This window comes from Ochotona princeps, chromosome 19, assembly GCF_030435755.1.
Source record: "Ochotona princeps isolate mOchPri1 chromosome 19, mOchPri1.hap1, whole genome shotgun sequence".
In the NCBI taxonomy this organism is placed as follows: domain Eukaryota; kingdom Metazoa; phylum Chordata; class Mammalia; order Lagomorpha; family Ochotonidae; genus Ochotona; species Ochotona princeps.
In genome coordinates this window covers 16,673,054-16,698,536 of record NC_080850.1, presented here as the reverse complement: position 1 = coordinate 16,698,536, position 25,483 = coordinate 16,673,054, and the positions used below count along the sequence as shown (strand labels likewise).

General features: G+C 37.9%; 1 protein-coding gene across 4 annotated transcripts in view; it reads right to left on the bottom strand.

Moving 5' to 3' along the window:
- EBF1 (EBF transcription factor 1) overlaps window positions 1–25,483 on the bottom strand; it is a 398,831-nt gene that overhangs the window by 61,811 nt on the left and 311,537 nt on the right. For all 4 annotated transcript variants that reach the window (XM_004587484.4, XM_036496965.2, XM_012927679.3 and 1 more), the window contains exon 10: window positions 23,186–23,312. In XM_004587484.4, the coding sequence (XP_004587541.1) occupies window positions 23,186–23,312 (127 nt within the window). The remainder of the gene's footprint in view (window positions 1–23,185; window positions 23,313–25,483) is intronic.

Below are 25,483 nucleotides of genomic sequence, written 5' to 3'. Positions count from 1 at the left end.
CCTAATACCCCAAATGTCCTTTGAAGGCATCACAAATAACAAGAGGTAATTTACTCCCTTGGAATATAAAAAAGCAGATGTTTCCCACCCAGAAGTCAGTCAGTCTTGGGAGCTGCTGCACAGCCATCTCTACTTGGAACAGTCAAGTTATGTCACCTGGAAATGGTAACTTTTCATCAAGCTCTGACCTAACTACAATGTCCATGTAGATGCCAGTGCCAGTGAAGTCTGATCTAAATGATGGTGCCACAGAATAGGAGCAAAATGTTCAAAATCTTTAACGATCCAAGAATCCACAGATGAGCCTCTTTAGAGAAAAGCAAATGAGAAGCCTTATCCGTAAATCTAAGTTAGGTGTCCTTCACTCATTCATTTTTATTCTTGTAAAAGGTATCCATGAAAGTTCTTGAAACCTATGGTATCCGTTTTTGGCAGCCACAGTTCCAAATGTGTAACATCAGATCAAAGATGCCATCCTGTCCTTATAAGATCAAACATTTGTCTCATAATTATAAGCACTACAGTTCTCTTTAGGAAAAAGTTTTTGATTGATATTGGATGAATATAGGAAACTTTTCTCATTATAATGCAATGACATTTTACTTGAAATTGACACCAAGTACAGGATTTCCAAAGCAAGAGGAATTAGTCACAACTATGCTAAATATTCTCAAATTTCTTAAGGGGGGTAGACAGGGGAGGATATGGAAGGCTGAGAGGGACAATTCGAATGATGAGCTTCAGACATCACTTCTGGAACGTGGTAGCATCCATCTGACTGAGGTGAGTGAACAGGGTAGAGTTTTTCTTATAATTCCTTACAATACATAATTTTCCTATGAAGTCATGTCCTCATATATAAAGATTGCCCATTGCCCATTTTTAAGAGGACAGAATTCCATATTTAAGACAGCAAGAAAAAATCGAATTTGGAACATATCCGAGCTAAACACCCTTCTTACTTCCCAGTTCCCTTTAAAACTGGGCCATCTCCTCCACCCCTCCCATTTTGTCCTCTGGCTCTGTCCACTGCTTATCCCCTTTCCCTCCATCACTGTGGTACTCACCACCTCCTGCCAGCTATACAGATTTCTACACAAGCACTGTATCACTCTGATCCGCATCATTCGTCAACATGCCCTCTGCATTTGCTGTGCACCTCACTCCTATGTATACCTGGTACTTGCACCACACTTTGTACATAATTGGCATTTAATAAAAGGCAGAGAATGCAACTGAAGAAAACAACAAAACTTCTACTTCAGGAAGTCCATTTTATTTTTAACTCCCTAAACCTTTGTTAGGATGAATTAGCTGAAGGACAAAGCAAATGAAGAAGAATTGTGAGGGCAATTTCAGATATTAAATGATCTTGGAATTCTATAGAATTTGTTTTTAAAGGCTGAAACCTGTAAGGTCCTAAGTGCAATGCCACACTTCTCAGTGGAGCATGCAGACACAGACAATGGAGCAAGGGGGGATGAGCTAGGGCTGCCAGGTGGAAAGTCATTGCCTTGGGGGATTTTGGGAGAATCTCTGTGTAGATTGACAAGGGAGTCGGGGATGGGACGTATCAGTAGATGTGATCCCTAGTCCCCATATATTCAAACCACAGCTTGGTGAAAATGGTTTTAAGATAAAACATGATTTTCCTACTAAAAAAAAAAAGAGGTGTGAAATTACATTTTCTTTTTAAGGCTCTCTTTCTAAAATTTCTAATCTGGCCAAAATATCTGTAATTACTTCAACAGCTTGAATAGCTTAGCAGCAGACCTTAGTTTTGGACCTGGTGCCATGTCCTGACTTGCTAAGTATGTTGGGAACAAGAGGTGGATCATACTGCTGTGTTACAGTTGTGCCTCTCAGATCCAGGCTATCATTCTGGCAGGCTCTTTCCCTCTGGCCAAAATTCAACCACAGCTAAACTTTCCCAGCCTCTGGAGACAAAGTGCTTGGGCTGCCTTCTGAACAAGTGTGAGATTTCTTTTATTTTTCTGTTTATGAGATAGCGTATAAAGTCTTTTCCGGGCTAATCAGTCATCTTGACTGGTGACCCCAGGCGGAAGGAGACAAAACTGGAAGATTGTAGATCAATGTGTTTGTTTAAAAAATCACTGTACTCCATTGGGACAAATATGATTTGGCTTTTACTCACCTCCCCTTTTTATTGAATGACTTTCTCATTCTTCAAGAATTACTTAGAATATCTTATATGAATTCATTCCTAATTAAAATTAGACTCCAAGTGAAAATGCAGTGATTTTCTAATCCTTTTTAAAATTCAGTTGCAATCCATCATTCTGTCCTCTGAACAACCATCAGTGAAGGTTTTACTCTCTGCCGGGGGTTGTCCTTGGGATGACCAACTTGCAAACTGAATCCTTTCAGCTGCCTATTTGTTTTTGTTTTCAGTCCATCTTCTCCTGCCTTTCCAGGCACATCAGCAGGAAGCTGGTTCAAAAGTGGATCGGTCAGGTGGAGGCACAGAACATAATAGACAAAATCACTGGGGCTTTTCTGTAAAAACCTGACTTCTGAATGGATGCTCAGAAAAGTTAAAGTGAGTTCTTTCCAGATATCCCATTTCATTCCAGGGACTGAGCCAGGAGCTGACTTTTTCTGGCTGCACTGAAACCATGCTTTCCTCATCCATTTCGATGTCACTGGGGTGTTTAGATGGCAAGGAAGCAGGAAGAGGCCTCGGCGGTAACCATGGCTTCCGAAGACATGTGGTACACACGCATCCTCTGTTTTCTAAGATGGGATGGCTGCTGGGTAACCCACTGCAATCAACAAAATGCCACCCTTCTGAGGCTCTCTGCCTTCTGCAACAACCAGACTTCTGTCCCTTATTAGTCACCGAGGAAAGCATGGGATGAACTGAAATTTGAGAAAACTGGAAGGGATAGACTATAATTTCTATCAGGGTAAGGAGAGTGCCCATCTTGTAGATGGTATCTCCAGTAACATAGACATGGAGGATTATTAACACATACTTGCTCACTGAATGATCAGAGCACAGTACAACATTTCTGTTATCCTTGGGCCTAAACACAGGAGATCACATGTCCATGTGCTCCAGAGCCTGCACCCTGCAGCCCAAGCTGCCTATGCTCCAAGCCTGACTTCACCACCTTCTGGTCGCAAGACTTTGACCAAATTCTGAACCCTTCTGTAGAGACAGTGATACTGTTTCTCTTATAGGTTTTTGTTGTTTTTCTTGAATTAGTTGTTCTTTTGAAAATTTATTAAAATCTCATAGGTACAATTTTAAGGACACAGATTAGATGTCTAAAATTATGCCAAATGTTGAAACACTGTATGGTACTCAATGCCTTGTACATGATAGCAGCAATAGCTGGTGTTATTTATTGATCAGAACATCTGCTCTAGGCTAGACATAGAGTGAGGTGCTAGAAATATAGATAAGTGAAACAGAAACAGATTAGCAGATAACCACTTTGCAGATTGAGAGTAATTTCAATCCTTAAAAATAAGGCCAACCATCTTGTGTCCTTAATATTTGCCATTTATAATGCATTAAAGGCTCCATTCATAATATCCATTCCTGCTATCACAACAAACCAAAGAAGATACACCTATTTCGCCGATTTTTTGGTTAGGAAAGTAGAGGTTTTCACAGTAAGGTAATCTGTGCAAGGTAAGAGAACAAGGTCTTGACTCTACCCACTTGGTGGCTAGAGGAGGGGTGTGCTATCTATCAACATCTACTAGATCCTGCAAGCAACATGACTCTGGGCTGATGAGAGAGAAGTAAAACACATGTGAACACCACAGTGACAGCCAGAAGCTTGTTGTTTCAACAATCAGCCTGTCTCAGAAGAATCACACAACAGAGAAACATTAGACCAGATTAGCTCTGCTATAATGGTGATCTCCATAATTCTTGGACAAGAAAATGAAACAACCAACCGAGCAGCCAAGAGTTCATTCTGACAATGTGTTGGCCAACAAGGGAGACATATGCATTTTAAAACAATTCAAATGCCTCAGCCACTTACAAAGCATTCAGCGATTTTAAAAAGTATGAGCTATTAGAAAAGTAATCTTAATGTTCTTTTTAATTCAGGCACTATACAAGCTAATAACCATTGTTGCAATTAATTGCTTACTGGTTTCTTGCCACTTCCATTACAAGAAATTAAGGGAGAGAAGCAAATTATACAATACATATTTATTCAAGCTGTGATGGCTTGACATCATTTATTGTATTTGTGCTTCCCCAACACTGCCTGGTTATTCTTTTAAAACTAAAATTCCTTTAGCTGAAAACTGACTTAGCATACTCCCTGCAGTGACACACTTGCTAATCATGACTCAAAATGTGGAGCTAGAGAAGGCTGAGATAATATGTTGTCACTCCCATATTTATCACCACATTTCCTGAATCATCCAGCTTCGTAATGATGATTTCTTTCCATTCTTTGCACTGTTTGGCAACTACACGTTTTGTGAATACCTAAGAACACTTATAAATATTTCCTTCCCTTACAACCAATAAATCTTTAAAATTAAAAGACAAAGTTAAAATGACTTCTGTACTTCACCAGCGTCTCTACTAAATGTACCATACATCTCACAATTTCAATATTCACAGTTTAAAGAGCAGTGATGACTTTCAATCTTGCTGTGGATAAAGAAGGAGCGGTGTGCTTTGCAGTTTATTGAGAGCTATTTTGGGAGTTAGTCTTGATGGTTACCTGTCTGATTCTTTCTGCTTCCCCATCTTTTGCCCTCCATCCACCTTTATTGACACCTAGCATCAGCCTCTCACTCCCCAGAACTTTGTTTTTCTTTCAGAGTCAGAATTGGAGAGACAAGTATTATAGAAACAACAACTTCAAGGATTGAGCGCAATGACATGGATCAATGCTTATTGAAATTTCAGGAGGCCTGATCTGCTGAGAACATAGCTGATGTGGCTCATATTTCTAGATAATGATCAGAGTGGCTGGGGGATGGAGAAGGGAGAGGGAGGCTTCTGGCAAATGATAACATGACTTTGACTCTGGGGAAGCCACAGATGCTTGGCAACAAAAACATGTTTACCTGGGGGAAAGTTGTGCAGGCTCCATGAACTATCCAATCACATACTGTACTAATTCTAATATATAAGTGACACTCTACCACATCATCCCTCTTATTTCTCTAGAGCTTTTACCAATCTGGCAATTGTCGTTTCTAAATCTGAACTTCATATCGCCCTTTCCCTCTTACTAGAATGCAGGTGTTTTGCAGTCAAGAATCTCACCATTCTGGGTCACAAAATGTAGATGATGAATGGAACATAAAAGATATTCAAAATATTTTAATAAAAATTGGATCTGCATATAGTTGTACCCTTCAGATATAGCCTGAGAGAAAATAGTCATGTTTTCTCATGCCTTCATACAGGATAATCTTAAATCTGGAAGGAAACACTAATTCTGCAGGAATAAAATGCAGCCTGCCATCTTCAGGAGTTACTTAGTTGAATATTGCCAAGTTTGGTTTGCCATGGAAGAGTCTACAAATTATAATGTATTTATAAATTCATGGCTATGCTTTTCACTAACAAATTTTCAAGTTTTGTAGTATATTGATTTAAAGATTTTGCTCAGGAAAAATATCTTTGCTTCATCCACAACTTGTCTCAACACACAGAGCAAGGCCTTGAAGAATCATAAGCCAGCGTTTTCCAGGGTTCCAAGTACCATAAATGTATTGTTTTCAATTTGGTGGCTTAACAAGAAGTACAATGTGTCTTCAGCCAAGACAGGAATTCCTTCCAAATAGGGGGACGTATTACAGATGAAGATCTGGTCGGTCCTTAATGAATCATGCAGCATAGGAACTGTCATTAGCTACTATAAGGCAATGCAGAACTTATACAACCCAAGCCACTGCGTTATTAAGACCAGGCATGGTGGATTTAAGGCAATATAGATTTCTGAGCTATTTATTTATTTATTATTATTATTGCAGGTCCCACTCTCACAGCCGCAACAATTCTAGCTCTGCAGGGCCCATGTAACAAGGCGATAGTATCTGAGAAATAATGAGCGAAGGAATGCTGTTCTTTCTTTCAGAGCTATCTCAGGTGCGATCTTATACCGTAAAGGACTGGATCAATACTTCCAGCAGCAAGCCGCTCGATACCCCCTGAATTATTGCTTCATTTTTCTTCTTATTATAGATGAGTTGTGTTATTATTTTCCCCAAATCGATATTTTACAACCTTTTTTATCCGTTTCTCCATAAATTTTGTGATTACTTTAAACTGGGAATTCCGGTACACTAAATAAGATGCAGTATCTGAAAGGGACAGAGTGTACTGACATGTTTTTGTTTTTGTTTTACTCTTTTAGACACAGTGCCTGTTTAAAGGCACATCATAATCAATAGCCAAAAAAAAATTTTCAGGCAGAAAAGTTTAGCAGAATCTTGTACTTGCAAAATAAAAGCACAAACCCTATAAAATATCAGCAGCCCAAATGGTTAAAAGCTTAAAAATACAAAAGAGGCACAATTGATTGGTACTTTGCATCTGAAATTTCATTAATGCTTTTTCTCCCCTCCAGTTAAAGGGCCAGTGTATCTCTTTAAATTGTTTCTCACAAAAGGGGACAAGTCTCTCCAAGGTGCATAGTTAATTGGCTTCTCCCATCCAAGTACTAACCAGGCCCAACCCTGCTTAGCTTCCGAGATCAGACGAGATCGGGCACGTTCAGGGTGGTATGGCCGTAGATGTTAATTGGCTTCTATAGCTATATCCTGCTAAGCATTTAAAACATCAGCAAGTCAGATTTTGTAAACTTATATCCTGCTCTGTGTCGCTTTGCCCCAAGTCTGATTATTCAGATGTTAACATTAGCAGCATCTACCCTTAACACCAGATATCAGGAATACACTCCTCTCCATGGGTTTCGGGATGACTTGAATTAATTCTATGCTTCCTATGAAATAATGTGTGGTACTTGGCAAAGAATGCTCAGTGGTAACTAAATAATCATTACAGTGCAGCCAGTGGTAATTACATGGTAATTCACATTAACTTCATAATAAGCACTATAATTTTCACTATATCCATCTGAGAGTGAGGCAGAATGATAGCCTTTCATTTCTTTTTAATGCTACCCAAAATAAAAATAAAGTAAAATCATTTTAAGGGCAGACAGACAAGGAATATAATACTGGGGAGTTAAGCTACAGATTGCATTAAAGAAATACTTAAATCCATTAAGTCTAATTAGACATGACATCCTAGAATTTACAAATAGCAGTTCTAATAAACTCATTATGAATTTTTGGTGGTTTCTTTAGAAAATTGGAGAATATTATATTATGGGCTGTTACATTACATTAAGGTTTTATGATTTTTATATGGGCTCTTCTTTTATATGTAAAGGCCTATGGAACTTTATAAGAATAGTTCTGTTTAAATCAATGAGTCTTCAACAATATGCTTCTTGTAACATGTACTTAATAATGTGATGAAGTATTCTAAGAAGTATAGAATAAAATGGGAAATGCTTTCTTTTTATTGAATGATATTTGGGGGTAGAAAGGCTCAGTTTCTTCTACCATTTCAGGGTACAGTTTGCACAGGTATCGCTATTTGCATAGACAGTATTTCATTTTGCAATTATCATGTCCTACAAGCATCTTTTACCACCTGGACTCCCAAGAAGAATCAGCACAAATGCATGCTCTGTAAGAATATGAAGAAGGAAATATTCAGAGAAGAAAGCAGTGGGAGTAACTTTAACTGAATATTTACATTACTGGTTTAAATTAGATCTGTTGTGACAGCAGCTATACTTAATTAGTTGCAGTTGGAAAAGTGGAAAGAATATTTGCTTCTTACTCATTACATTTAGGCATCACTGAACAACTGGTACTTTTGACTATCTACCAACAATTAAATGTCCTAAAAAAAATTGTGTTTACTTGAATTCTTGTCCCTGATCTGCACTGTCTGACAATTATCTCTGTCATTGACCCTGATCATTTTGCCTCCTCATCTACTCAACGGAAGATCACTTACAGCAGCAAAGGCTACAGCCTCCTTTCTCTTCCAGGACCACAAAGGGACTACGACTTAAAAGCAGATGAGAGAATCACAGATGTCCCATGACTGAAAGATGATATCATAGTATGTCTCCTTGGGCCTTAGATTATGAAAGTGCAACAGGAGATGATACAAGGGCATGTCAAAAATGTTGAGAAACACTATCACAAGACAAGTTTACTTTGATGAAAAATTTCTGAAATTTGAGAATGTGAGAGTTCTTCAAAAATTTCTGAGAAGAGCATATTATGAAAATGATCCATGAATCTAAAAAGTCATGCATCATGACAAATGTCTTTTGATTACATTTTCAAGGATTTGAAGTACTTTGTATATTCAGGTGGACTGCTCCAAGGTCCTAATTGGATCTTGGAAAAATGATCCTTCAGTTCCCACGAGGTTTTCCAACACCATCCTGGGATCTGACAGATGCCATGCTCCTGTCCTGGGCTCCTACAAAAAGACAGATGGAAGACAATGCTCTTCATCTGCATGAATTCTCTGTAAGAAGGGAAAATGGCACGTGGCTTATCTATGTCTGTGATTGCCTGAGAGATGAAGAAAAATAAGCAAAACGCTCAGAACAATCTCTGTGGCACCCATTTTGTAAACCAATCATGAACTGAAAGACCCAGGCAATGAAGCATTCACATTACCTCAATAGTTGAAAATTTATTCAAAGATTTTAAAGAATGAAAAACGACCCTATCAAATGAGTATGGTAGTGTTGGTTAGATAATCTTCATATACACTCATACATTGGATGTCCTTACATATGTGTGTATTTGAGAACCCTTCCACAAAATAGTTACTAAATCTGCTTATATGTGGTTTGTTAGGATTCTGTATGCGAATTAATCCTATATTGGTTTAGGAAAACCTTTTATCGCAGCCTTAGCTCCTCCTCTGAAATGCTAGACTTGGTCTAGGCTATCTCTGAGGCCCTTTCCATTTGTACCAATCAGATCTCCAGGAGTCTGTTCTTTTGGAACCTTTTGATATGATTCTACATTAACACAGGACCTAGTGTATGTCATAAACTTTGCTAAATTTTTAGCACATCTTGTCAAATCCTCATAGCAAACCTGTGAGATACCCTCACAATCATACGGTTTCTATATAATTAAATGAGAAAATACACATAGCATGAAACAAGCTTGTGGCTGACAGGCCAAAAAAAAAATAAATAAAGGAACCTGGTACTAACATACACCATGAGTAACTTCAGCTAAATCTTTAAAACTTGGTGAGCCTAGTTTTAAACAGTTTCAAAGAAGAATACAATTTGGCTAAATATGTTATAGTTAAGGTTCACACGCTATAATCATTAGACCACATTTTCAGTCACTAACTCTTCCATTGATTTGAATACTATTTATAGTGATCTGGCCTGTGAGATGGTGGTGAACAAATTAGAAAAGTGGTGAATACAGTGGTGAACAAGACAGACAAGAACCCAATCTTCATAAAACTTAGTCTAATGGGAGATACCAAGTTACACAGATGTAAATAAAAAGTAAGGCCAGCGGCGTGGCATAGTAACTTAAGCCACCAATGCAGGTATCCTGTATAGGCATGCTCCACTTCTGATCCAATTTCCTGCTTAATGTGCCTGGGAAGCAGATGATGGCACATGTATTGGGCCCCTGTAACACCCATGTGAGACCTGGCTAAGGTTTTGGTTTCTGGCTTCTGCCCAGCCACTGCAGCCATTTTGGGAGTGAACTAGAAGATGGATGTCACCTTCTTTCCTCTGTAACCCTGGATTTCAAATACATATTTATTTTAAAAAAATAATATCTCAGCTTGAGTCAACTGGTGGTGAATTTTATGACTAGATTAAAAGTGCTGCATGTTGGGCTCGGCATAATATTGTAGCAGCTAAAATCCTCACTTTGCCTTGCACGAGCCAGGATCCCATAAGGGCACTGGTTCTAATCCCAATGGCCCTACTTCCTATCCAGCTCCCTGCTTGTGGCCTGGGATAGCAGTGGAGGATGGCACAAAGCTTTGGGATCCTGCATCCATGCAGGAGACCTGGAAGAAGCTCCTGGCTCCTGGCTTCAGATAGGCTCAGCTCCAGCAGTTGCAGCCACTTGGGTAGAGAACGATTGGACAGAAGATCTTCCTCTTTGTATATTTGACTTTACAATGAAAATAAATAAATCTTTTTTTAAAAGTGCTGCATGCAACTACCCTGCCAATGCTAGCAAGTCAGCTTGAGCATCTATGAATCCCTAATATCATTAATGAACTATATCAATACTAAATTAAAAGTTAGAATTAACTAGTACAAGTCCATTGTATAGCTATAAAAAAAATCTGAGCTACTAAAAAGTATGATCAATTACTTGAATGAACATAGATATCAGATCCATCACTCAATGATCCAAATTTTCATAAATGGGCCACTTTAGCTGTTCTTATATCTCATTTCAGCACCTGAAAATAAAGGTCAAAAGACTCATTCTTCCTACAAGACAGAGAACAAAACAGATCTGATGCAAAGTATTTGTTAACTATAAAGCTGCATGGAGATATATGTGCTTATTTATGCAGATGAAAGATTAAGATGAGATATACAGAGAATTAATGGCCAGGTCTTTGGCACCTGGATACACAAGGAGTAATAATTTTTCTACTTTGATGCTAACAATTTTAGTCACTGAACTTTCTAAGCCTTTAGATAATTCTCTACTGTGTCTTCTGAGCTAACCAGAGTAAATGTTTACTTTCCTATTCTTAAAAAAAAAAAAAAGGAGAGGTATTAGAGCTAAGCAGCTTGTTCAAAATGGATTCAGTAGGTCTGTACCTTCACCCAAATATTCAACTACCTCACAGAGTCCTCTTGGGCTCTGTGACTATTTTCAACAACAGTTAAAACATAAAGGAAATGGTGCATGTGTGTAGAAGGACCGGGAAGGTCATATTCTATGCAGATATTTAAATGTGAATATATTTTTGGCATTAAACAAAGATCTAAATTAACTCCATACTGTCTGGGAGTCAGTGTTTCCTGATGTTAATCTCTGAGGCTGATCCAGGTGGCTCTGCCCAGCAGGTTAAGCCTTGCCTCCATGATGTAAAGAAGTTAACCACAGGGGAAGCTAACAGGAAAACCAGGAACAATTACATGTGTGAGGTCAAAGAGCAGTAAGGAAGAGGGGAAGTCTGCTCTTCTGAGCTGTTTCTGTCTCTAATGTAGGCAGTTTCAGCTTCTGTCTTCCTCTCATCACATAGATAGTACAGAAAATCTCAAGACTGATATGAACAGGAGGGCTTCCACCTGCCTGGGTCCCCTGAGCAAGATGATGCCTACTTATCGGGGTGAGCATCCTTTATTTCAGGCAAAATATTATATAGAATTGACAGAATAACTTACACCAAACATTGCCTGTGGCACATGATTCAACAAAAGAAATACCATGTCGAAATATATGGAGAGATCTCTCTTGATGAAAAACTTCCCTTGTCAGTATTTGAACATTTTCTCCCCTATGACAATGTGCTTTTCCAATGACATTATCTTAAGCTAGGTAGAAGTATGGAACGGTCAGATGGTGGTTTGGGAGAGCTTACAGAGATGAGGATGTGAGCCAAGACCAAAAGGAGGAATAGAAAATTAATAAAAATGTAGTAACTTTTCCTAGAAGTTAGGCCTCTCACTATTACAAATGTTCCTAAAAACAAGCCATTTAAAGAACAATTTTAAAAACACTACTGAAAAGGGCTATGTTTGGTAATTTAAATATAGCAAATGGTTACTTAGAGCTTAGAATAAAATTTCCAATGAAAGTGTTATGTACAGATCCAAAAAGAGCTCAAGCAACTTAGCTGGAATAGAATATAATGAGATTTAAAATGACCCTGATTTTGAATTAAAAAAAAAAAAAACCACTAACAGCAACTACGGTTCTAAGGAATTTGAATAAAAGTGAAACTTTCAGAGCAGAAAAAGTTACATTTATGAATACCTGTTACTTATATTGTAAATTTAAATATGCATCAGATCAGAGTAGTTCAAAAGTTTCTGGGAAGAACATATAATGAAAAACTATGTGTGACTTTCCAGATTGTTTTTGCATCAAAGTAAATTTATCATTTAAATCAATTTTTCCACAAACTTCTAACTATTCTGCAAGTAGCTCAATTAGTAGGTGAAATATTATAAATTGACAGATGATAATTCATTGATACCTACAAATATCACCAGATTAACTTGGCCTTAAAACTTAGAAACTTCATGAAGAAAATGGGGGAACACTTCATATTCAAGGTCGTGCTATACTCCGGTCAATATGTTGTTAAAAATATTATTTAAAAAGACAATGTGCCAAGCAATAGTGTGGAAATGACTGAACAAATCATGGCGTTGTAATAAAAATGGAGTGATACATCCTCATTCCACCTTCAGGAAAAATTTGAACAAGGAGAAATTTTCATAATTTAAATGACAAAGCAGGATGCAAAATTGTATCAACATAATGTGATTTATTCTGGTAAAATAGGCAACAAATTTACAAAGAAAAATACTGGAAGAAATTTTTCAAAAATGTTAACAGTGATTATTTTTGAGGGATGAGATAATGGTTGGTCATTTTCCCACACTTATCTGTATATTTAGAATCTTATTTATGAGAATGTGTTACATTCATTCACAACATTAAGATTTGGCTAGAATGTTTAAGGCACCAGTTCCTGTCATATCAAATGAAAATGCGATGCCATGGAAAACCCGCACTGACCTATCACCAACAGCCTAAATTTCATGGAATCACGTAATTCATAAGTTGGTAAGGTAAGGTAGTAGTTTACCCCAGCAGACACTCCAGTCCAAAGCCTGACTCCTTCACTTACTAACTAAATCCAGGGAAGTTGCTTCTCCTTTTATTAAAATTGGCTAACAGTAGGGACTGGCTTATACATTTGTAAAGGGGTGGGGTAACATTTTAGTATAGTACATAATTTCAAAAACAATTGGAAAGAGTTAGAGTTAGTGTTAGGAAACTGTGTAATAGGAGGGAACAACAAGATAAATCTCCATTGAGGATGTGGAAATTCAGAAGATGGGGGAAAGAATATTCTAGCACTCTAGCAGGAGGCACCACTCTGTGGGAAGAGGAGGAAGGGACCCGTGTAACTGTGATCATTTTAGACTTAGATTTCAGATTTCAGATATGGCTAAGGGTTTTAACTGGGTTTCATTTTTTACTTATGAAAGTTATAGTACTTGTTTTCACAGGAGAGACCAGCTTTATGGAATTCAGTGATCCTGAAGGTTACTCAGTTTGGAAGCAGAAGCAGCTCTGTGCAGAAATAAATATGTTTCTGTGACTAATCCCATTGAGGACATATACACTCATTCAGGGATGACTGAAAAATTCCAATCAACGTGGCTATCACTAATTCTGACCCCAAGAATCAGGCATAGGATTATTGACCCTGTGCTGTGGGTTTGTCAGAAATAAGGGCAATAACCTAAATTCAAGGTGTATATGCTTTAACATGAGATAAAGATGTGTCTCATTATAAGGCTTTCTTAAGCCATGAAATAATTATCAAAGACTAGAAATTTTAAATTACTTGCACCCTAATATTTACGACATATGAGTATTATTAAAGGAGAACATGAATTACATAATATTATGTAAGGTGCCACTGTATTTTGGCAATGAGACAAATGCATGCTTAGAACAAAGATTGGAGGATATATTCCACTAAAATAATGTTAACAATTCATAGGTGCCAGTATTGTGGCATAGTAGGCAGAGCCGCTGCCTGCAATACCAACATCCCAGATGCACAAGGTTCAAGTCCCAACTGCTCTGTGTCTATTCCAGATCCTTGCAAATGCACACAGGAAGCAGAGAAGATGGCTTTGGTACCCACATAGGAGACCTGGACACAGCAGCTCCTGGCTCCTGGCTCTGGCCTGGCCCAGCTCCTGGCCACTGGTGAAATGAACCATCTGAGGAGATCTCTCTGTTTCCTGCCTTTCAAATAAACAAATGAATCCTATAATTAATTAGTTCATTAATTAGTTCACATTTACTGAGTGGTTACTTCTGTGAGTGTTCTTTAAGAACTAGCAGGAATATGGGTAATTTTAACATTATCTTTTCAAATTATTTTTATTGGTGCTTTACAAATTAGCTGAAATCAATGAACAGAGGACTGGCATCAGATCGCAAAGTTGGGCAAGCAAAATCCTCAACAAACATTTGGAGTAAATCAGAAAAAAAAGACAAAAGAAATTTCACCTCCCTTTATCCCACTGCAATATACTGGAGACAATTTTAACATACAAAGTTAAAAGCTGAAGGGTTAATTTATCATGATGCTGGGTTTAAAAAGAAAAATAAAAACAACTAAAAAAAACCCCTCAAAAATTAAAAAAAACACTCTTGAAACCCTCTGAATATTGTCTTGTCACTGAAAATCAAATTATGTTATCACACAAAAAGATTCAGGATTTTATAGTATTGTGTGATATTACTGAGCATACCTACAAAGCTCAGCTCCTACCTTCATTGTTAATAGCCTTCTAGTCCCTTACCAGAATTTATAGTTGAGAAATAGCAACACATCTTAAAGATTAAAGCCATGTGACAAATAGTTCATGTTCCTTAATAACCAAATTGCATGCCTTAGATTGGGCAAGCTTATCTGCCTTTTTCTTCTATAGGATTTCATTGGTAGGAAATACTTTATATCCCTATTGCATGAATGATGAATGGGACTGTTGGTTACGGTCTGTTTTGTGCTTGGCTGTAGTCAATATGTTTTCTTTGGACAGGGATTTCTGTGATTTATCTCTCTCTCAGTCTTATCACTTATTAACTCTGGGTAGACAGGAAAAAGCCAAGGTTGTATATAAGGCCTCGTGGCCATTTAGACCTCTAATGTCAGTGAAAATATCCCCTTTAATGATCGTGTTACACTAGCTACTCAAGTCCTGATTACACTCCACTCCAAATAGGAAATAAAGATCATATTTCTTGGAAAGCTTATACATAAAATATGCAAAATAATATGCTTCCTTCAGCCTGGCCTGATTCTTTAAAAAAAAAAAAAACACTTTCATTTGATACACATCATAGAAGTACAATGGTTACTTTTAGTGGTCATTGTTGTTATTCTCATTCTGGGGCCAATGATGTTTAACTATATAAATACCAGTGGATTCAAATGAATTAAAAAATCCCATTTTGTTATTAAATACTCCCAAAGGTCAACAAATTACCTTCAGCAGAGAAGATGTTCAGGATCTACTTTTCTAAATACATAAATACGCACATATATTTATAGTAATAAAATGATAAATATTACAGTAATAATACATATTTATAGTAATACAGTGATATATATTTATAGTAATAATATATGGATATATTTTGAAAGGTGGATGTATAGAGAAAGATATCTTCCATCTCCTGATTCACTCCCTAAATGTCCACACTGACTGCAGTTAGGCAGGTCTGAAGCCAAGAGCCTGGAAATTTTTTTGGTCTCCCACATAAGTGCAGGGGTCCAAGGACTTGGGTCATCTTTTGCTGCTTTCCTAGATGCATTTACAGGGAGCTAGATTGGAACTGAAGCAGCCAGGACTTGAATGGGCACCCATGTGTGATGCCAGCCCAGCAGGAAGAAGCTTAACGTACTGTGCTATGGTGCTAGCCCCCTGATCCACTCCTTGTATCACAAAAACAAAATGAATAAACACTCCTTCTGCCTTGAATTATTATCTTCATTTACGATAATATTTAAGACATACCGACAGGCGCATCCTGTGAATTTTTTTTTGTTGGATCTTTTCCAATGAGGACATGCTTTAGTGCATAAATGCTAGTCAAGTGTTCCTTACACAGCCCACTTTGAGCTAACTGTTAAGTGAAAACAACAGGAGAAATAAAACACATTCATGCTTGCCTCTCTCCAATTCTTCCTAAGTTTGCTTAGGTTTGTCTTCATTACAATTACCATTTGTGCAAAGTATTGGCCTTTGCAAAATATTTTCATGGCCATTCATTCATCAATACTAACAAGACTTTAGGAACACAGAAAAGTGATGGCACTTGTTAAGTAAGCTGAGCAAGCCAAAAAGTCTGTCAGCCTTAACCCCGTCTCTTTCAATCCCATATCCATCCCATGGAGAAGTCCTTTCCCATTTTCCTCTGAAATATCTTGACTCTTTCACTTCCTTCCATCTCTAACCCTTATCATCTAAATTGAAGCCACAAACTCAGTTTCCTAAACCACTGCAATGAATCCTCTAAGAAGTATTCCAATATCCATTCTGGCCTCGTGTGTGCCTGCCATCACAATCACTACTGTTTCCAAAATGTAAATATGGTCAACTCTGTCATTTTAGACACTTCAAGGTATGCCAGCACTAACTAAGAAGCTTCTGCACAGCTAAGGAAACAATCAACAAAGTAAAAAAGCAGCCCACAGAATGGGAGAAGATCTTCGCGCACAACATAGGTGATAGAGGACTAATCTCCAGAGTATACAAAAAATTACAAAACAGCCAAAACACCAAAATAAACAAGCCACTCAAGAAATGGGCACGGGAAATGGGCAGACATTTCACAAAGGAACAATCCCAAATGGCAAATAAACATATGAAAAAATGCTCAAGTTCCCTGGCAATAAGTGAAATCCAAATTAAAACATCAATGAGATACCAGTAAGGGTGGCCCACATGAAAAACACCAACAACACTTGCTGGCGAGGTTGTGGGGGAAAAAGGAACCCTACTCCACTGCTGGTGGGGCTGCAGATTGGTACAGCCTCTATGGAAATCAGTATGGAGAATATTCAAACAACTCAAAATCGACATACCGTATGACCCAGCTATAGCACCCCTAGGAATATATCCAGAACACTTGTTTTATGAGAAACCAACATGCACTCCTATGTTCATAGCAGCACAATCAGTAATTGCAAAAACATGGAAACAACCAAAATGCCCATCAGCAGAGGATTGGATAAGAAAGCTATGGTTCATCTACTCCATGGAATACTACTCAGCTATTAAAAAAAACAAAATGCAGTTCTTTGTGGCCAAATGGGCCAAACTGGAAACCATAATGCTAAGGGAAATGAACCAATCCCAAAAGGTTAGATACCACATGTTTGCCTTAATTTAATATGATATGATGTTAAGCATATCATGTTATGTTATGATATTATGTCATTTGTAGTATATAAACTAAAATTGAACTGTGAATGGGGGGGTCACAGAAAGTGGTTAAGAAATCGCATTTATTTTTAACATGTTGACTGCTCAATACCATATCAATTAATTCCATAACGATGTAAATTGTTGCAGATGGTATATTAGTGCTTTTATTTGACTGGGAAGATACTCTGCTGACTCTGCCCTCAGACCAGAGAGGGTCTACCCAATAAGTAGTTGGACTTGTCTGGACTATGGGATGTTGGACTCTATGCTTGGCAAATACTTGCAGGGAGGGAATTTCAACTGAACTTGAACTATGGATATGCAGCGGGGTGGAGGAACCCACCATGGGGGGAGGGTGGGGGGGAGAATCCTAGATTCTATGTAATTACAACACGATATAATTAATGAATAAATTTAATAAAAAAAAAAAACCCAAGTTCCTCTCCATGGTTTGCAAACTTCTGAACAGGCTTCTTTTTCCTTCTTGTGTCTTGCCATTATTCTCCTAATTCCTGATGATTGACCTCCAGAGAGTTCTTAACAGCTTTCCGTGTTGCCACAGTTTTCCCCACACTGTGCCCTCTTATACTCTCCCATCTGCTGGAATGCTTTCCAGCAAGTACTGATTGTCTTTCTCTAGTCCCAACCTACTCTTAACCTTCACTAATTTCTGGCTTAATTTGTAGTGATCCTTAAATTCAGCTCTGCATCTTTCATGAAGGGAAGTATCTCTGACTAGTCAGGGTTTCTTTGTTGTATGATTACCGGAAGTCTTGTCTTTCTCAACACCTACAAGGTCTGAAATTGTAAACTTATGAATACTCATTTTGTCTTTTAGACTATCAGATTAATGAAAGCACGCATTGTTTTTAGGATGTTTTGCCTGGAAAGGGTTTATAACATTGCCTCAGATGGAACAGACCATCCACAAACATTTGTGAGATGGATGATGAAACAAAAGGAAGTGGTCAAATAAGAACTAGAATCTAGGTATCTGGATATCCCTAATACCTACAAGTAAACCATGTCTTTAATCATCCTGGAAGCTGAGAAATATTTAATATCATTCAAAGTGTATTCTGATGATCAATGCTTTTTTGGATTTTCAAGAGAAACAATGCTATAACTATCTATGGTTTCCTGAATTTTCTTATAAGGATCAATAACACACTAAATAATGATGAAAGCGCATTTCACGCATTGACCCATTTTTACTGTGCACTTAAACATACTATTAAGATGTCTCAATTTTACAGATGAGAAAACAAGGAATATCTACAATATAGACTTAAGACCATTATTTCCCTAAGAAAAGCCCCCAACTATTATTTTCTATGTATGTGAAACTTAAAAGGAAAAATAACAGATCCTTAATCAAAAGCTCTTATTTACATTACATGCCATTCAGAGTACAAACATCAATGAGAGCCCATTCATCTTGGGCAATATGTCAGTCAATTATCACAGAGCACCTATCAAATTTTCTGACACAGTATAAAAAACAATATAGGATCAGGCAGGGATATTTCTTCCTTCATAAAGTCTGTGGCTATCTTGTGATTTGTCTACTATGGAACAGGAGCTCAAAGCAGTAAATGACAAATGAATACCCTAAACAATTGGGGCAAAAAGATCCAAATACACAGACTTCCAACCAACCAAGGTTAACAAGAAGAAACATAAAGGTCTCCTACCCTAAATGGCTTATTTTTCTAATGAAACAATACAGAGTACATAAACAACCTGTCCTAGGTCTCATAGTCAATTAATAGCAGAGCTGGGACTAGAACAGGCTTCACCGCTCTCAGCACAGTGCTTTGTCCACTACATCACACAGGAAAGAGTGCTTGTGTTGGATCTTACAGAAAGAAATTCCATGCCAAATACACCTAAGTATAACTGAGCTTGAGGCAGAGTGAGGAGACTACCTGAATTCAGCTGAAAAAAAAACAGACCCAGAACACCATAAGACCATGTATTATAGTTTGACAAGTCATTTTGAGCACAAAGCACAAATAGAGAGTGTTTCTAGGAAGAATTTTACTTACAAGTCAATTCTGGGACTAACATGCAGGGATTTTCATTAGTTCTTTTACACAGAAGTTGGGTGAAAATGTTTAGAATGGTGGAAACCAGTAGTAGAAAGGATATGAGAAGTCACATAACCAAACTGAGTTGTTAGACATCCGTGTGTCAGGACTTTGACCCACTTTTTGGGGAGCAGGCAGTGTATGGTTCTCAGTGCACACCTAAGTTGGTCAAACATCATCCCGGAGGCCCATTCCGACATAGTCATCTATTTCAGACATAGTAGCCACTCTAATGCAGAAATTAACTGCAATGAAAGTTACACTGGCTGCTTTTTATCAGGAAAACCAATTCTAAGAACTTCAAAGAAGCAGCTGACATTTCCTAACAGTCTTCTATCAGCTGCCAAGGTTATGTAAGGGGGCTTAGCAGGAGAGATCATGATTCTGAAAGACTCAAGTCGCTTAAAGATTTAACAAGTGCAAGAAAACAAGCTGTGAGAATAACAAAGTATTGGGGAGACCCATTCCCTGGCAGGAGAGTTATGGTGGATCAGTTTCTCTTTTCCCTGGACTCAATGACCAGACACATGATAACAAGCTGTCGGAAAGAAACCTGTGTCTAGCAAGCCTTTTTATTCTTCTAGAAGACAATGCTTAGAATTTAAAGTCAGCCTTAACTTGTATTTACATAGGAAAAATAACACAAAAAAGGTAAGAATGCTATTGAGCCTTTTCGTTCTAATCAAATAGGGATTTACTTTCCTCTGTGATTCTTACTGGACAAACACAAGAATCTCACACATCTGGCAGTTCAGACTGTGTGTCTCTGTTAGGAAGAAGCATGATGGAGAAATGTTCTCACCACTCCTTGCAAGTGGAGCAAGCTTACAGGCAATCTGGGTTTAGTCAAATTCCTTCCTCTCTAACCAAAAAATTCTACCTTCATTTGCATAGATTAGACCACATGGCTTCTGCCTCAAGGATTGAAACAAAGATTATTGATATTTAAACCCTTCCATATAATGATTACTGATGTTTAGATCCTTCCAAATCTACATATCCAAACTCTAGTTCACACTCTATGATTTTTTTTTATGAAAAAAAAAATCCAAATGACATTCCACAAGTAACAAGAAGGTTAGTTCACCCAATCCAGAAAACCAAGCTTCACATCTTGAAATACTATGGGTGTTAGAGAAAATGAAGTGTGAACTTCTGTTGGTGGAAAGAGGAGGGGTGCCAGGATTTACAACTACCTGAGCGGCTGTTTGAATACAAAGAACAGAGGTTTTACAATCCATCTCTAGACTTTCACCAGTACCTGGTGACAAGCAGAGAGGTAAACTGAGCAAATCACAAACACCAGTAGCCTCAGCCATGAACCAGCAACCCTTGGTAAAAGCATTTTGTGATTAAGAGGTCCAGTGTCATTCACCAATTAACAGAGATTCTCTTCTGCTAAAAGCGAGGTGATGTCCCCATTGCTGTTAACAGCAAACTATGTATCAGTGGAGAAACCTTGGTGCCACTTCCTTCAAATGTTTATTTTTCCAAAACAGGGAGAAATTAGGCTCTGGACTATAACATTTTAAAAATGAAGTCTTCTTGCCTTCCGCCCTCAGTGTGAAGCAAGAACAACAGAAGCCACGCTTTATACTTTGGCTTTTACACAAACTACCCATGTGCATCCAAACCAACTCTTGGCTCTCTCCCTTAACTAGTTTCCTAGACGTACAAATCTGTCACTTTTATCTTTGATCTTAACTTCAGCATAATATAGATTTCTACAAGATGTGATTTTTTAAAAATTAATGGCAATTTTTTTAATGGTTTAAAAAACTCCAAATAATGATGGTTCCCTAGCTATTTTCTTTTGAGAACTTAAGTAATTTAATGGGGCTGATTTTTTTTCCTCAAACTTTTATGGCCAGGTGGCTCTAGGGGATATTTTGTTGAACACTGATTAAAAATAATTTCTTCTAAATGAGACCTGACCACAAAATGGAACCATTAATGGGCAGGGACATTGTCACCAAAGCGGAAACCATGGCTGATTGCTTCTTGTACCTCCCACCACACAAACATTTTCTTCCTTTTCTTCTCCTTTTCTTATGCTTAATAGCAGAGTAAATAAGCAGCCAGCAAGGCCTAAATGTTTTCGGCCAAAAACAGAGTCCAAACTCCTCAGAGAAAACATTTGGCCTCTGCGGTTTTGTAATATGTTCCAGAACACCGAGTTCAGTGAGGAACATTGTGAAAAACTCCCATCCAATGGAATGATGGTGGGGAATGTTACAGTATCAGAAGTTGCAATTGGTCCTTTTCCTGCAGGCCCATAATGAAGCTTGTAAAAAAAAAAAAAAAAAAGTAGTGCTATGTGGAAGTTCTCATGGGAAAAATGAATGGCAAGAAATCCTAGCTTTAAAAGAAACAGCTAATCTGCTAGTTTGATTGTTCTTCAAAACTTACGCTGAACCAATGAGCCTAATTAAAAACACTTGGCCTACTTCTATAAGGCATCATAGCTTTCTCTATGCTTCGTTTGTATACACCGCAAAACTCCACATAGACTATTATTTTTTCAAGTGCTCACTAACAAAGTGCTGACTTTGTTGGGATGGCTGAGCTAATTTCTTGAACTCAGTGTGAAACCTTAGCTAAACAAAATTGTGGTAATTTTCCTTAATTTGTAAAAGTGATTGGAGTGCAAACAAAATTTTCCTCTTGGGTCAATCCTATAATTTTCAATTAACTAAAACTAATCGTCAGGCAGGCACCAAACCTGCATTTTGTTTAAAGGGCTGGGAGGCATTTCCAAGGGTCAGGATACATTAATTGTTTTTAAAATTTTGAGAGAGGCAGAGAGTAACTAAGAGGCATGCTTGGTTTTGTTGCTAGCATTAAAATAAAAGGGAAAGATGCTCTGACATAAAGTATCGCAGCAAAATAAAGTTTGTCAATTTAATTGCATGGTTATAATTAGGATGCACTAATAGTGGTGTCTGGTCATTGCTCTAGAACTTTGTGTGGAAACAACTTCTGCTTTGGACTAAATGTGGCTGGCCTCATGGTTCTTTTTTGACTGGGTTAGTTCATGAGGATGAATGCCCAGTCTGACACTAAGTGTGGAGGCAGAATCTCACCGCTCCACGTGTAATACTTTAGTCAGCAGCAGCAGCAGCAGCCTCCCTTGGGAACTGTCTCAGGTTCTACCCAGACCTGTTACAGCAAAATCTGGATGCAGGAAAGATTCTTTTCTGTTTTACATGGCACCATCAAGGGATCTCATTGGGCACTCAGTGCAATGGAGGTTTTCTGCAGAGTACTTCCATATTTTCCTTTTCTAATGGGGGTTGGTCTATATTGCCTCTGCAACCCCAGCTTCTTAGGGCAAGGCTGGTCCAAGTACCAAAGCTATTTTCAGGAGGATAAGATGTAGCTCCTTCAGGAAAAAAGCACCAACCTTGAATTAAATATGAAAACTGCCAAACATATTTAAATGCAAATCTACAATCAGGTTAGAAGAAAGTCTTCTTTATACTGTCAATGAAAGCACAATCCTGCTCCATTAAAGCAAACCAACCCTAGCAGGCTGCATTAACATCCAGAGAGATTCAGGAGTATCTAGTACTCCTTCTTTCCCTTCTCTTATTTCCCATGTTGCTTCCTGAAGAATTCAACCAATTATTCCAACATCTGCCATTTGACATGGACACCTAGGTAGATCCTTAATAATCATAGAAGCTACTCATTTAATCATGCATATGGTGAAATGAACAAAGCCATGTTAACAGAAACTGGACTGAAGAATCAAATACAAGCCCATGACGACAAGGTAAGGTAAAAACACCCAAGAGGACACGGAAATTCCATGTTCACCACAGCAGTGGTTCTTACCTGTGTAAATGAATCTGCCTGGTGTCCCTTTGCAGAACTGCTTGGATTTGTAGGACAATGTGACTTCCACAACACCAGGGATGTGCCGAGGAGGCGTCTGCACACGGATGGCATGAGGAGTAATCAACTGGAGGAGACAGTGGGTGAGGGGGAAAGTGTCATTGCTATATGTAAAAGACTCATCTTTCCGCTTCTGTATCAGTTTTCCATAAACAAAGCATTAAAACAGACAATTAACCTGTCAATGTTTAAATGCAATCTCAATAGAACCTTTATAAAAGACACTGACAACAATATTTACAAGTGCTCTGAGCACAGCCATAACAACATTATCTGGGTTTTCCTACGCGGCAGGCAGGCATTCTGCTTCCTGGATTTGAAAAGAGAACCTAGCCTAATGAGATGATTTATCTGTTGCAGGATATCCTTTGGAAAATCTCTGTTTGAAACAGACACCCAAATCAGAGCTGAGTTTTGCCATGCCTCTTCTGTAGTTGATGGCCCTGCTGTTTGAACTGGGTCCTGAAACATGTCGAAAATACAGAGGTAGGAAAACAGTAGGCCCAAGCATTCTGATTAGCTGCAGAGCACACATATGAAAAGCCCTGAAGATCATTTGGTGCATTAACTACCAGAGGCACAATCAAAGAGCTTTAAAGGTGAAACCAGAGAATCTGCCTCATTGGCATAGCTGAAGGATCTGGCAGAATGAAATACTATCCATAAAAGAGAAGTCAAAGACTGGGAAGGGGGCTGTCAAATGATCGTGGTCCATTATGCAACACCATGTGTGCAGAGAGGAAGGCCATTTCTGAACTCTGCTGGCAATCAGATTATACTGCAAAGTAGAATTATTTTTTATTACTCTTATCTTTGTTTATATAACAAAAATGTTATTAATGGCCATAAAACTGGCATTATCTGGTTCTTTGAAAAATTTGGCTCTGGTATTTGACTGGTTGACCTCTGAGGGTCCTGAGTTATACTCATTTTCTCTCTCTCTCTGGGGTCTGCAGCTGCCCACTCCAACTCCTTTCACATGCACTAAGTTAAATGTTTATGGTATTGAGTTTTTATGCAGTAGATATTACATATAGTATGTAAAGGTTTATCTTCTGTGTGTGCTGTTTTCATGAAGATAACTTAGAAAGTACTTTTATTTTGATTTACAAACCAGGTTCAATTCAAATGTCTTGTCCAGAGAATTACAGGTGACACCATAAGAAGCTGAATCTAGTCCCTGGGTTTCCCCAGGGGAAATTCCCCTAACCTTGAGTCCTGGAGAAAGGAATGTGAAAAAGTTGCTTCTGTTAAAGCCCGCAAGAGATTTCTATCAAGCTCCTTCTTAAAATATGAAGAACAGCACAGAATAAAATCATCTTAACTTAGCAACAAGAAATGCCTTATCCTCTTCAGTAGAATATATGGATTATCAGCTTATTTATTAAAGACTGCACGCAAATGATATTTCACTAAGACCATGGTCACATAGATTAGACTGGTTTGATTTTCATGGCTGACTGCCTTGAATGGCTAAAAGTTCACCCATACATGCACATACACAAAAGTATTTTCTTAAAATTTTATCCTATTAACATTGAAAATTTTCTACATTACAATGTACATTTTCTAAAGTAAGTGTATGTAATTTAACTTAGCATCAACGAGTCAAGATCGCCTTTTGGAATATCCTGTACTGTATCTTGCTGTAAAACGAAATTATTCTAAGTAACTAACAAAGCATGAAGGGGCACTTTCTCGTGTACCAAATGGCTCTAAATAGCATGATTCTGAAATTACTTTGATTCTACTGTTTCTCATTTTCTTTCCTCTTGGGCTTCACTGTACTTTCTAACTCGCTCTTGTGATCTGTAAGCATGAACCAGGAAATCAAATTTAATATCACTCAGAGAATAGGAGAGGGAGCAGTTGTTGAAGGACACTAAAAGATGATCTTTGAAAATCTAGCAAATGCTAACATTACCTGTTCAGAGAGTATTCTTTCAAGGTCAAGAGTATTTGTTAAGTACATAAAAGATGGCTATCACAAAGCTGAAGATACTGTATATAAAAGCAGTAATTTGCTCAGGAAAAAAAAGGTTACATTTTTATTACTTTTTGTTTTTCACATGTGCAATCAAAATTTTTAAATGATTAAACTGCTCACATAAGATCACCCTGGCAATCTGAAAAACATCCCTTTTGATGACAGGGAGAACTTATCATATGGAAACTTCAGAAAAGTAGTAACAAATAACAACTTTTGTCATCCAAGGACTGTGTGTGTCTGTACTTGGT